Here is a 13,132-nt window from a genome sequence, read left to right as displayed (position 1 = left end):
ACTTTAAGTTTTTCTAAAATGTCTTGTTTTCCCTGTTGTTTGTGTTCAAATTCCAATCTGTTGATTTCAGTTTCTATTTCACTTTGTTGTTGCATTCTTTTTTTCTTCAGTTTAGATCCTATAGATATGATTTCCCCCCGAATTGTGGCCTTTGACGCATCTCATAGAACTGACGCAGAAACCATTTCGTTATCATTAAAGACAAAATACTCATTTATAGCTGTTCATATTTCCTCCCTCATGTTCGTGTCAGCCAGCAAGGACACGTTTAGCCTCCAATATCTAAAAGAAGGTTCTAATCCCAGATCAAGAGTTGTAACCACAGGGCCATGGTCCGAAATCGTTATAGATTCAATTACACAGTCTATGACTCTATGAATATCTTTTGTTGAGATTAAAACATGGTCTAACCTAGAGTAGCTACCATGTACATGTGACATAAATGTAAAATCTCTCATATTTGGGTGAAGATGACGCCAGGTGTCGGTTAATCCCAACTCCCCAATCATGTTTACCACACTCTTAGACATTCTGGTCTGTGGCGTAGACTTTATAGGTAATTTATCCAATTTGTTGTTAATTGCACAATTAAAGTCTCCAGCTACAAGCAAAATACCTTCCCCGTTGTCTGCAATAAGATTTGCAATTTTTTTTAAAGAATTGTGGACAGTCCTCATTGGGGGCATATATATTTACAATGCTCACCTTTAGTCCAGCAATAGTACCCACTACCATGATATATCGCCCCTCTGCGTCCTGCAAACATTTTTTACAGTTAAAGTAAACAGATTTATGAAACAAAATAGCCACACCTCTTTTCTTTTTGCTACCATATGAACTAAAATAGACCTGATCCACCCACTCCCTTTTCAACGTAAGATGTTCCTTTTCTGTGAGATGAGTCTCCTGGAGTAGGGCTATGTTACATTTGAACTTTTTTAGTTGACCCAGGATTTTTGTTCTCTTGATGGGGTTGTTAATTCCTTTAATGTTATATGTTACTAAGTTTAGTGAAGTCATCATTAACGATAACATTTAAAATGATCCTCTCTCATATGCAAAAATCTGTTTCCTGCTCCATCATGGCCCTCAGATCCGCAGTAGACAAGGCACAGTCCTTCTTCCTCCTCATGTTGATGCTCCCTTCCTCAGCCCTCCTCCCCCTGGTGCGTTCTTTGTCCCCACCGGGCACCTGGACACCGAGCTGCTCCAGAGTGTCCATGGCGCTTGTCAGCGTGGAAAAACTTTTTTCTCCAGTGTCGGTCTTGATTTTAAGCCGCGCTGGATACAAGCATTTCCCCTGAATGCCCCTCTGCTTCAGCTATTTGATAACGGCATGTACCTTCGCTCGCCTCTTTTGTAGCTCAGGAGAGTAATCTTGATCAAAGAAGATCCTCTTATCTTGAAATATAACTTTACCTTGCTTCCAGGCTTGCTGTAAAACAGCGTCTTTGACCGACGCATCCAGAAATCTCACTATTATGGAGCGGGGAGGAGCTGTGGAATCTGTCGTTCTGGATTGAAGTGAGCGATGCGCTCTCTCCATCTTAATATCCAAGTCCGGTGACGGCGTTAGCACTTTCGACAATAACTCTTTAACAAAGACAGTCACATTTACCCCCTCACACCCCTCAGGAATCTGAAAGATGCAAATATTATTTCTTCTCATCCTGTTCTGTCGTTCGTCGCATGTAGCAGAGTAGCATTTCACGTTTGAGCAAGTATTGAAGCACCCTGTGCTGCGTAGCCCCGTGTCTCCGGCCTCACTCACTCGGGCCTCTAACTCACCAATTCGCTGCTGATGGTCATTCGGTTGTTCCTTTATGTCAGTAACGGACTTCTCAAGGCGACTGAGACCATGTTTTGTTTCTGCATGTCCTTGTATGTTTTCTTGGCGGAGTTTCTTTATCTCATTCAGCACCGTTAGCTCCTCACTTAGCTCTTCTGCTAGCTCCGTCGCTAGCTCTTCAGTGTTCGGGTTAGCTTTAGCACCCAAGGTGGGGCTAGCCACAGGTTCAGGCAAACCTCGCTCTTTTTCGTCGTTTTCTTTCGGAGTGCCATGTTTGCTCCTGTTCCTGGATGGTCTCATTCTTCTTTGCAGCTCTGATTCTAGTTGGAAGGTTTGAACGGCATGTGTTTATCACACATTTTCTAACTTTATTGGACAGGACCTCGTGTCTACGATGTTGCTTCCTTCATGACGTCACCGGAAGTCCCGCCTCCCCCTTCTTTACCGGCTGATCGAATGCCTTCTCCAGCTCCTTGGTAAAGCGGGCCCAGGTCTGGATACCCGGTGAGTCGTGGCTCCAGAGTGCCGTCACCCACCGAGCCGCCTTCCCCCGCAGGAGGTTGGTGGTGTAGGTGATCTTAGCCCGGTCGGAGGGATATTTGGAGGGCTGGAGGTGGAAGACGAGGCGGGACTTCAGCAGGAACTGGTCACAGGAGCCCAGTTCCCCGGCGTATGGTTCTGGTGGGGGAACGAAGGGCTCCTTGGTGGGAGAGGAGTCTGCCAGGGTCTGTGGAGAGGAGTTGGCACTGGGATCAGTCACAGGAGTGTCTGTAGGAGTCGGCTGGACCAGCCGCCGATGAATATCTTGAACGGACGCAGCGAGCTCCTGCAGCAAACGTTCGTGCCGATCAAGTAGAGCCCCCTGGGCGGAGAGGGCTTCTTCCACCGCGTTGAGGTCCGCTGGGTTCATCATACTGGCCAGAAGATTCTGTTACGGCTGAGAGCCGGTGTGCAGTGTTCTGAACCCAGAAGCAGACCAGGGGCCTCATTTATAAACGTTGCGTACGCACAAAAGAATGCGTACGCCACTCTCTACGCAAACCGTGGGATTTATCAAAAGAGAACTTGGCGGGAAAATGTGCGGTCCACCACGCCAACTCTGACCCATGCGTACGCACATAACTGGGGGAAGGAGAAACTGCGCCACCGATGGCAGAAGAAAGAAACGGGAGAAACTGTGTGAAACTGATGGTGTAAAATAAATAGTTCTATGACCTCATATATGGACAGTTTATTTGCAAGAAGTGGATAGTAAACAATGTAATTTCTACAATGAATAAACAAACGTACTCCCTGGAGTGCACACGGGAAACATATGATTAAGACAATAGTAAGACAACAGTAGGGTAAATGATGTTTCCACTGATATGAATGCAGTGTAACATCCTATATCATATAGCCCATATAGCAGTGTTGGGCGCAGACTGGAGGCTGTACGTGATGGGTGGCTTCTAGGTACGGAGAATTCATGTGAAGTCCTGAGACTTGCAATGTTGTAGTAGTGTTTAACCCGTTCACGACCTTGCAGGCGACAGTGGAGAACCCTAACCCTCAAGCGGTGGCTGCTCACCCCTTTTCCTCACCCACAAGGCGCAGAGGAGAGGACCTAGAATCTATAGTATTGTGGAGCGCACCATCGGGCTCCTGGAGGGCAGGCGGCGGTGTCCCCCTCCACCTCCGTCACCACTCCACTCAGGAGGGATTCCCCGATGACCCCCGCCAGTGTTTCCTCCAGCGGGGTGAGCTCCGGGTGGCCCGTTCCCCCGCCCGGGGCACAGACGCTCTGCCTGTGTGACGCCAGGCGCTTTTTTGCGTCTACTTTGATGTCTGACCACTTTTTTTCACCTCAGCCACACTCCGACCTTCTGAGGCCACAGCATTGACACCATCCGCCACATGCTGACACTCTGGAGCCTTTTTGGCGTTGGTGACCCCAACACTGTGTCCACCAAATAATATCGCCTTCCTCTTCTCCACCTCCCCGACCAGAACTTCCACCTCACACTGGGTCAAATTGCGTTTCTTGGCTTTCCTTTCTGCTTTCGGCATGCTTTCAGTCATGAATCAATATTCATGAGAGGCGTTTCTCTGAATATTTATAGGCCAATATGGGCGTGGTCTGACCCGCACACAGGTGCGCCACATTTAGAGTGGATTGTGATTTATAAAGGGAAATGGGCGTAGGACGTGCGTGCGCACTGTTTTATAAATCAGGATATTTTTGTGCGTAAGCACTTTCTGTGTTTCGTGCGTATGCCAATTTTGACGTCAATCCAACGCAGTTTTATAAATGAGGCCCCTGGAGCCGGAACAGGTGCAATTGTCAGTGGGTTTATTGTGAACCAGGACCTGGGAGACGAGGAAGAGGAGACTCCAGGAGGCAGAGTACGCAGGCGGGAGGACGGCAGCAGGGAGGTGCTGCACCACGAGGAGGAGCGCAGCAGGGAGAGCTGCACCACGAGGAGGAGCGCAGCAGGGAGAGCTGCACCACGAGGAGGAGCGCAGCAGGGAGGTGCTGCACCACAAGGAGGAGTGCAGCAGGGAGAGCTGCACGGTGAGGAGGAGCGCAGCAGGGAGAGCTGCACGGTGAGGAGGAGCGCAGCAGGGAGAGCTGCACGGTGAGGAGGAGCGCAGCAGGGAGAGCTGCACGGTGAGGAGGCTGGCCGAGGACGCTGGTAGAGGAAGCCGTGGAATACCTTCACACATGTTACTCTTACAAGAGACACAATCTTCTGGCCCCGGACCTCCTCCCTGCAGGGCTGAAGAGGTGGGAGCAATCTGTGAATTTCTCTTGGAGATCAATAAAGTATCTATCTATCTATCTATCTATCTATCTATCTATCTATCAATTAGTTGATTGCCTACAGGAGTGTCAATGAGGGCAGATCCGGTGCTGGAGCGAGGTGTGGATCCTCACACAACAATCCTTTAGCCATCCATGGGTTTTCTTTACACTTTCTGTTTGCCTTATTAGTATCATTCTCTCTGTATACAATACTCCAGTCTTGAGTTAATAGCTCCTTTTTAAATGCATCAATAGTTTTCTCTGTTTTTACCCTTCTCAACCAATACTTGTTATCCTCTTCATTTTTTAAACATCCATGTTTGTACAATACAAAGACAGAGTAATTGAGTAATTACTAAAAAGTGAAAAAATTATCAAAAATAATTAAGTATGAATTAGTATTTTAGGAAAAAAATATTAATTAAGTAATAAGTATTTATGAAAAATTATTAATTTAAATGAATTGGTTATTTATCAAATAATAATGACATTGGGGCACCACCAGCTAAACTGGAAATAGCTAATACCAAAATATCAGTCTCGTTTGTAAAAAGGGTTATTTAAGTTAGTTAATATTTCTCTTTAAATACAACAATCTTAAATAACAGTGAAGGTGTGAGATTCTAGCTCTGACTGTTACAAACCAGTGAATTGTCAACAATAAATACACAATAATTACCAGGAATCCATCAATTCAGCTAACAGGTGTTTATTACAAAAATGCATTAATTCCTAAATAATTCAGAAATCATCATAAATCAACACAACCAAGTAACAAATATCATCTAACACGGAGATCTAATCTACTAAACAGCAAACACCATGTACAAAGAAAGAGTGTGCTTGTGTGTGTGTGTGTGTGTGTGTGTGTGTGTGTGTGTGTGTGTGTGTGTGTGTGTGTGTGTGTGTGTGTGTGTGTGTGTGTGTGTGTGTGTGTGTGTGTGTGTGTGTGTGTGAATGGGGATGTAATGACCACGAGTGTCCACCAGGTGGTGGTGGACCTTGTAGGGTCAGTGTGAGTGGGTGTAATGACCTCTAACGGACGCCAGAGGGAGGCAGGCGTCTGGTTCAGGGCGGTGACCATGACAACCACTTGGGGCACGTGGAGGGAGAGCGCAATGACTCGATGTGACCACCAGGTGGGCGTAAAGAGAGATCAATGCGAGACCCACACAGCCACTAGAGGCGACTGACTCGCTCTTTCTGGGGACGTGGCGGATGCTCGTCGACCAGGTAAACAAGACGTCCGTCGCACATGTGCGGGCGATGCTTGGAGCAAGAGGTCTCACCGGGGCAGAATCATTACTGTAACGCTGGAGTTTAACTGGATTTTCAGACATGCAGTCAAACTCCGGTGACGATACGGAGGTATCACGACGGCACAAGTTAGCAGTTTGGTTGCTAACTGTAGCTATTTGGAGAGCTTATCTCAATCAGATAACACGAGCAACAGGGGACACGCGCGGGATGTGCGCACACGAGGGGTTAATGAAGGAAAGCGAGAGCGAGAGAGAAAGAGAGAGAGAGAGAGAGAGAGAGGAGGAGAAGACGAGGAAAATTCTGGCGAGGCTCAGTTCCGAGACTCGGTTCTCCACTCAGAGATCCAGTGGGCCAGAAGCTCAACTGGAACTCTTGAACTTGTGATGGTGCACGTGAACGTAACCTTCACGCACGTACACTGAAGAATGCTTATTCAGCGGCATGTCAAACACAATTGCAAGTTAGCTTCAAGCTAATCAAGCAGCGCTGTCCAGACAAAAGCTCTCTTATGGTTCCGTTGAGCTGTGTGGTACAGCACCGTCCATGGGGCTGGGCGGCCGTGGGGCCTTGCTCCACTGCAAGTGAGCTTCAGGTTTGCAACCACGGGGAACTGCACAGCTGGATGGGGAAGAAGTTGGTTTGCACAAGCGCAGCCTTGCATCTTGTCTGCAGATCAGTGGAGAGCGTCGTAGTTGGGGGAGGAAAAGATGCAGCTTCGCATCTTGTTTCCAGGATTTAAAAGAAAAGGGGAAGAGAAAAAGGACAGTCCAAACAGTGCGTTCTGTTCGCCAGTGGGCTGAACCTTGGTTTGGTTCTGTGGTCCACTCTGTGCTCTCATGGTCTTCACAGTGAGGCAGAGACGTCTGGGGTGAGAAGCAAGGGGCAGTTGGTTGGGACGCAGTTTGACCAAGTTTGAATTTGGGACATGTGCACTGTCTGGGTCGGGTTTGACCAATGAGTGGTTGGAAGTGAGCCCTGCATTCACTTAGTAGCTTCTATTGGTTCCCAATGTGGGGTTTGTGGCCCTTCAGGGTCGCTGTCCTCCCCCCATGCTGTTTTATTACCTTTCCATTGTTCCTGCAGTTTCCCCTCTTGGGGGAGAAACTGCTGCATGAAGTTGACGCATGGATGCCGGGCCCAACAACACAATAGAAAACACATTTTTACATGAAGAACTAGTGTAGTACTTTGTCCCAATTTCTTTTCACCTGCTCAAATGACAACATGTGAATTTAAAGAATTCAGTGAAAAGCTGGACGATTTGATCATGCTCATCCTCACTCCTCTTTCTTCCTCTGTACTCCTCCATACCCCCTCTATATGGTGTAGGACAGTGTTTCTGTACTCTGCTGTACTCTTCCCATCTGCATCTTCAGCTCTGACGCTGATGAAACCTCTCCACACATGAAAGACTCCCCACAACTCAAACCCTCAAAATGTTTTTGTGATGATAAGATTTCTGATTTGCTTTGGTTTTGAAATTGTTCAATTATTACTATTATTGAAACTATAGTTTTTGAGTTGTCTTTTCTTAAAATACTCTACTAGAAATTTTAATTTAACCCAACAGAAATTGAACTTCATTCTCTGGGGACAATTTATACTCTTAAAATGAAAATAGTCAATGACATACTCGGTGTTGAAACTGTGAACACATAACATGCTAAATGAAGCTTTGCTGAGGTAAATCCCTCCAAGGGCCATATGTTATAAATTCGTCCCACAGCTGTTGAGACGATATATCTCCAACAGTTGAAGAAACTGGCCTTGGATCACCCTTGGATCTCAACACTAGCCCCATGGAACCCAGAGGGCCAGAAGAGGCTTGGGTAGAAAGGTACACCTCAGTGTTTCTTCCTTGACTACATGGGCTCTTTCTTCCGTAAGGCCACCACTTGCCTCTGCTGGAACTGTGGCTTGTTCTTTCTTTGGTTCCACTGACACATCAAAATATCTCGGAAAGTGGTCCGGAAGGTCTTGTTGCACAGAGCGTAGCACATGGGATTGACTGTGCTGTTCACATAACACAGCCAGTATCCCAAAGCCCAGAGAGTTTGCGGGATGCAGTCCTGGCAGAAGGTGTTGACCAGCACCATGATGTTGTAGGGCAGCCACGTGGTGACGAAGGCCAACAGGATGGCGCTGAGCGTCCGAGCGGCTTTCTTCTCATTGGCCTTTTTCTCATTCTTGCGCTTGTTGATTTCTGTCTTGGCCTTCGAGGCAAAGCGTTTGGCCGTCGCTGCATCCTTAATGTTGATACCAGAGGGGGACTGATCAGCAGGTGACCCTTTTCCACTTTTGGTGGTTGATGATGGCTGTTTCTTCTTGTTTTTCTTTGCCTTTTCAGATTTTTTACCATCTAAAAGTAGAGGCAGATTAAACAGAGACAGATTACACTGTTAAGTTTCTGTATTAATGCAAGTGACTGGAAAAAAAGTGAACGAAAACAGAATCTTACAAATGGGGAAAAAAAACAAACTAATCCTACCAAATGAGGTTTAATTGATTAAGTAAAACAAATATCAATTAAGACATAAAACATTTTTGGTGTTTTTCTCTTCTTACTACAGTAAGGAACATAACATGAAATCAAAAAATATTTCAAGGTCCTTCCCTGACGCTCTCCCACAGCCCCCCTTCACTGACACTCCCCCACAGCCCCCCTTCACTGACACTCCCCCACAGCCCCCCCTTTCACTGACACTCCCCCACAGCCCCCCTTCACTGACGCTCCCCCACAGCCCCCCCTTTCACTGACACTCCCCCACAGCCCCCCTTCACTGACGCTCCCCCACAGCCCCCCCTTTCCCTGACACTCCCCCACAGCCCCCCTTCACTGACACTCTCCTTCAGCCCCCCCTTCACTGACACTCCCCCACAGCCCCCCCTTTCACTGACACTCCCCCACAGCCCCCCTTCACTGACGCTCCCCCACAGCCCCCCCTTTCACTGACACTCCCCCACAGCCCCCCTTCACTGACGCTCCCCCACAGCCCCCCCTTCCCTGACACTCCCCCACAGCCCCCCTTCCCTGACACTCCCCCACAGCCCCCCCTTCACTGACACTCCCCCACAGCCCCCCCTTCACTGACGCTCTCCCACAGCCCCCCCTTCCCTGACACTCCCCCACAGCCCCCCCTTCACTGATGCTCCCCCACAGCCCCCCTTCCCTGACACTCCCCCACAGCCCCCCCTTCACTGACGCTCCCCCACAGCCCCCCCTTCCCTGACACTCCCCCACAGCCCCCCCTTCAATGACGCTCTCCCACAGCCCCCCCTTCACTGACGCTCCCCCACAGCCCCCCCTTCACTGACACTCCCCCACAGCCCCCCTTCACTGACGCTCCCCCACAGCCCCCCTTTCACTGACGCTCTCCCACAGCCCTCCTTCACTGACACTCCCCCACAGCCCCCCCTTCACTGACACTCCCCCACAGCCCCCCTTCACTGACACTCACCCACAGCCCCCCTTCACTGACGCTCTCCCACAGCCCCCCCTTCACTGACGCTCCCCCACAGCCCCCCTTCACTGACACTCCCCCACAGCCCCCCCTTCACTGACGCTCCCCCACAGCCCCCCTTTCACTGACACTCTCCCACAGCCCCCCTTTCACTGACGCTCCCCCACAGCCCCCCTTTCACTGACACTCCCCAACAGCCCCCCCTTCACTGACGCTCCCCCACAGCCCCCCTTTCACTGAGTCTCCCCCACAGCCCCCCCTTCACTGACGCTCCCCCACAGCCCCCCTTTCACTGACACTCCCCCACAGCCCCCCCTTCACTGACGCTCCCCCACAGCCCCCCCTTCCCTGACGCTCTCCCACAGCCCCCCCTTCACTGACGCTCCCCCACAGCCCCCCCTTCACTGACACTCCCCCACAGCCCCCCCTTCACTGACGCTCCCCCACAGCCCCCCTTTCACTGACGCTCTCCCACAGCCCTCCTTCACTGACACTCCCCCACAGCCCCCCTTCACTGACACTCACCCACAGCCCCCCTTCACTGACGCTCTCCCACAGCCCCCCCTTCACTGACGCTCCCCCACAGCCCCCCTTCACTGACACTCCCCCACAGCCCCCCTTCACTGACGCTCCCCCACAGCCCCCCTTTCACTGACGCTCCCCCACAGCCCCCCTTTCACTGACACTCCCCAACAGCCCCCCCTTCACTGACGCTCCCCCACAGCCCCCCTTTCACTGAGTCTCCCCCACAGCCCCCCCTTCACTGACGCTCCCCCACAGCCCCCCTTTCACTGACACTCCACCACAGCCCCCCCTTCACTGACGCTCCCCCACAGCCCCCCCTTCCCTGACGCTCTCCCACAGCCCCCCCTTCACTGACGCTCCCCCACAGCCCCCCCTTCACTGACACTCCCCCACAGCCCCCCCTTCACTGACGCTCCCCCACAGCCCCCCTTTCACTGACGCTCTCCCACAGCCCTCCTTCACTGACACTCCCCCACAGCCCCCCCTTCACTGACACTCCCCCACAGCCCCCCTTCACTGACACTCACCCACAGCCCCCCTTCACTGACGCTCTCCCACAGCCCCCCCTTCACTGACGCTCCCCCACAGCCCCCCTTCACTGACACTCCCCCACAGCCCCCCTTCACTGACGCTCCCCCACAGCCCCCCTTTCACTGACACTCCCCCACAGCCCCCCCTTCACTGACGCTCCCCCACAGCCCCCCATTCACTGAGTCTCCCCCACAGCCCCCCCTTCCCTGACGCTCCCCCACAGCCCCCCCTTCACTGACGCTCCCCCACAGCCCCCCTTTCACTGACACTCCCCCACAGCCCCCCCTTCACTGACGCTCCCCCACAGCCCCCCTTCACTGACGCTCCCCCACAGCCCCCCCTTCACTGACACTCCCCCACAGCCCCCCTTCACTGACGCTCCCCCACAGCCCCCCTTTCACTGACACTCCCCCACAGCCCCCCCTTCCCTGACACTCCCCCACAGCCCCCCTTCACTGACACTCCCCCACAGCCCCCCCTTCACTGACGCTCCCCCACAGCCCCCCTTCACTGACGCTCCCCCACAGCCCCCCCTTCACTGACACTCCCCCACAGCCCCCCTTCACTGACGCTCCCCCACAGCCCCCCTTTCACTGACACTCTCCCACAGCCCCCCCTTCACTGACACTCCCCCACAGCCCCCCCTTTCACTGACACTCCCCCACAGCCCCCCTTCACTGACGCTCCCCCACAGCCCCCCCTTTCACTGACACTCCCCCACAGCCCCCCTTCACTGACACTCCCCCACAGCCCCCCCTTCACTGACACTCCCCCACAGCCCCCCCTTCACTGACACTCCCCCACAGCCCCCCTTCCCTGACACTCCCCCACAGCCCCCCCTTCACTGACGCTCCCCCACAGCCCCCCTTCCCTGACACTCCCCCACAGCCCCCCCTTCACTGACGCTCCCCCACAGCCCCCCCTTCCCTGACAGTCCCCCACAGCCCCCCCTTCAATGACGCTCTCCCACAGCCCCCCCTTCACTGACGCTCCCCCACAGCCCCCCCTTCACAACAGGAGGTAACAACCAGAGGAAGAGGGGTAACTCCAGTCTGTTTCACAACAGGAGGTAACTCCAACCAGAGGAAGAGGGGTAACTCCACCCTGTTTCACAACAGGAGGTAACAACCAGAGGAAGAGGGGTAACTCCAGCCTGTTTCACAACAGGAGGTAACAACCAGAGGAAGAGGGGTAACTCCAGCCTGTTTCACAACAGGAGGTAACAACCAGAGGAAGAGGGGTAACTCCAGCCTGTTTCACAACAGGAGGTAACAACCAGAGGAAGAGGGGTAACTCCAGCCTGTTTCACAACAGGAGGTAACTCCAACCAGAGGAAGAGGGGTAACTCCAGCCTGTTTCACAACAGGAGGTAACAACCAGAGGAAGAGGGGTAACTCCAGCCTGTTTCACAACAGGAGGTAACAACCAGAGGAAGAGGGGTAACTCCAGCCTGTTTCACAACAGGAGGTAACAACCAGATGAAGAGGGGTAACTCCAGTCTGTTTCACAACAGGAGGTAACAACCAGAGGAAGAGGGGTAACTCCAACCTGTTTCACAACAGGAGGTAACAACCAGAGGAAGAGGGGTAACTCCAGCCTGTTTCACAACAGGAGGTAACAACCAGAGGAAGAGGGGTAACTCCAGCCTGTTTCACAACAGGAGGTAACAACCAGAGGAAGAGGAGTAACTCCAGTCTGTTTCACAACAGGAGGTAACTCCAACCAGAGGAAGAGGGGTAACTCCACCCTGTTTCACAACAGGAGGTAACAACCAGAGGAAGAGGGGTAACTCCAGTCTGTTTCACAACAGGAGGTAACAACTAGAGGAAGAGGGGTAACTCCACCCTGTTTCACAACAGGAGGTAACAACCAGAGGAAGAGGGGTAACTCCAGCCTGTTTCACAACAGGAGGTAACAACCAGAGGAAGAGGGGTAACTCCAACCTGTTTCACAACAGGAGGTAACAACCAGAGGAAGAGGGGTAACTCCAACCTGTTTCACAACAGGAGGTAACTCCAACCAGAGGAAGAGGGGTAACTCCAGTCTGTTTCACAACAGGAGGTAACTCCAACCAGAGGAAGAGGGGTAACTCCAGCCTGTTTCACAACAGGAGGTAACAACCAGAGGAAGAGAGGTAACTCCAACCTGTTTCACAACAGGAGGTAACAACCAGAGGAAGAGGGGTAACTCCAGCCTGTTTCACAACAGGAGGTAACAACCAGAGGAAGAGAGGTAACTCCAACCTGTTTCACAACAGGAGGTAACAACCAGAGGAAGAGGGGTAACTCCAGCCTGTTTCACAACAGGAGGTAACAACCAGAGGAAGAGGGGTAACTCCAGCCTGTTTCACAACAGGAGGTAACTCCAACCAGAGGAAGAGGGGTAACTCCAACCTGTTTCACAACAGGAGGTAACTCCAACCAGAGGAAGAGGGGTAACTCCAACCTGTTTCACAACAGGAGGTAACAACCAGAGGAAGAGGGGTAACTCCAGTCTGTTTCACAACAGGAGGTAACAACCAGAGGAAGAGGGGTAACTCCAGTCTGTTTCACAACAGGAGGTAACAACCAGAGGAAGAGGGGTAACTCCAGTCTGTTTCACAACAGGAGGTAACAACCAGAGGAAGAGGGGTAACTCCAGCCTGTTTCACGACAGGAGGTAACAACCAGAGGAAGAGGGGTAACTCCAGTCTGTTTCACAACAGGAGGTAACAACCAGAGGAAGAGGGGTAACTCCAGTCTGTTTCACAACAGGAGGTAACAACCAGAGGAAGAGAGGTAA

The 13,132-nt window shown here is 51.8% G+C and overlaps 2 protein-coding genes across 2 annotated transcripts in view; both read right to left on the bottom strand.

The window, feature by feature from the left end:
- Positions 1 to 2,195: 2,195 nt before the first annotated feature.
- On the bottom strand, positions 2,196 to 2,702 carry LOC308145918 (protein LDOC1-like; the record flags this gene model as incomplete). The annotated part of the gene is made up of 1 exon (XM_080517509.1): positions 2,196 to 2,702. The coding sequence occupies one exon, from the start codon at positions 2,700 to 2,702 to the stop codon at positions 2,196 to 2,198; it is 507 nt and encodes a 168-aa protein (XP_080373635.1).
- Positions 2,703 to 7,696: 4,994 nt separating this feature from the next.
- Positions 7,697 to 13,132, bottom strand: part of LOC308145917 (muscarinic acetylcholine receptor M1-like) — a gene marked incomplete at both ends in the record, with an annotated part of 112,629 nt that continues 107,193 nt past the window's right edge. Inside the window, one exon of the mRNA XM_080517508.1 lies at positions 7,697 to 8,193. Coding sequence (XP_080373634.1) covers positions 7,697 to 8,193 — 497 coding nt within the window. The remainder of the gene's footprint in view (positions 8,194 to 13,132) is intronic.

Source organism: Blennius ocellaris (genome assembly GCF_963422515.1).
Source record: "Blennius ocellaris genome assembly, chromosome: 21".
NCBI classification, from domain to species: Eukaryota; Metazoa; Chordata; class Actinopteri; order Blenniiformes; family Blenniidae; genus Blennius; species Blennius ocellaris.
Note: the sequence above shows the minus strand (reverse complement) of the source record. Positions and strands in the feature narration are given on the sequence as shown.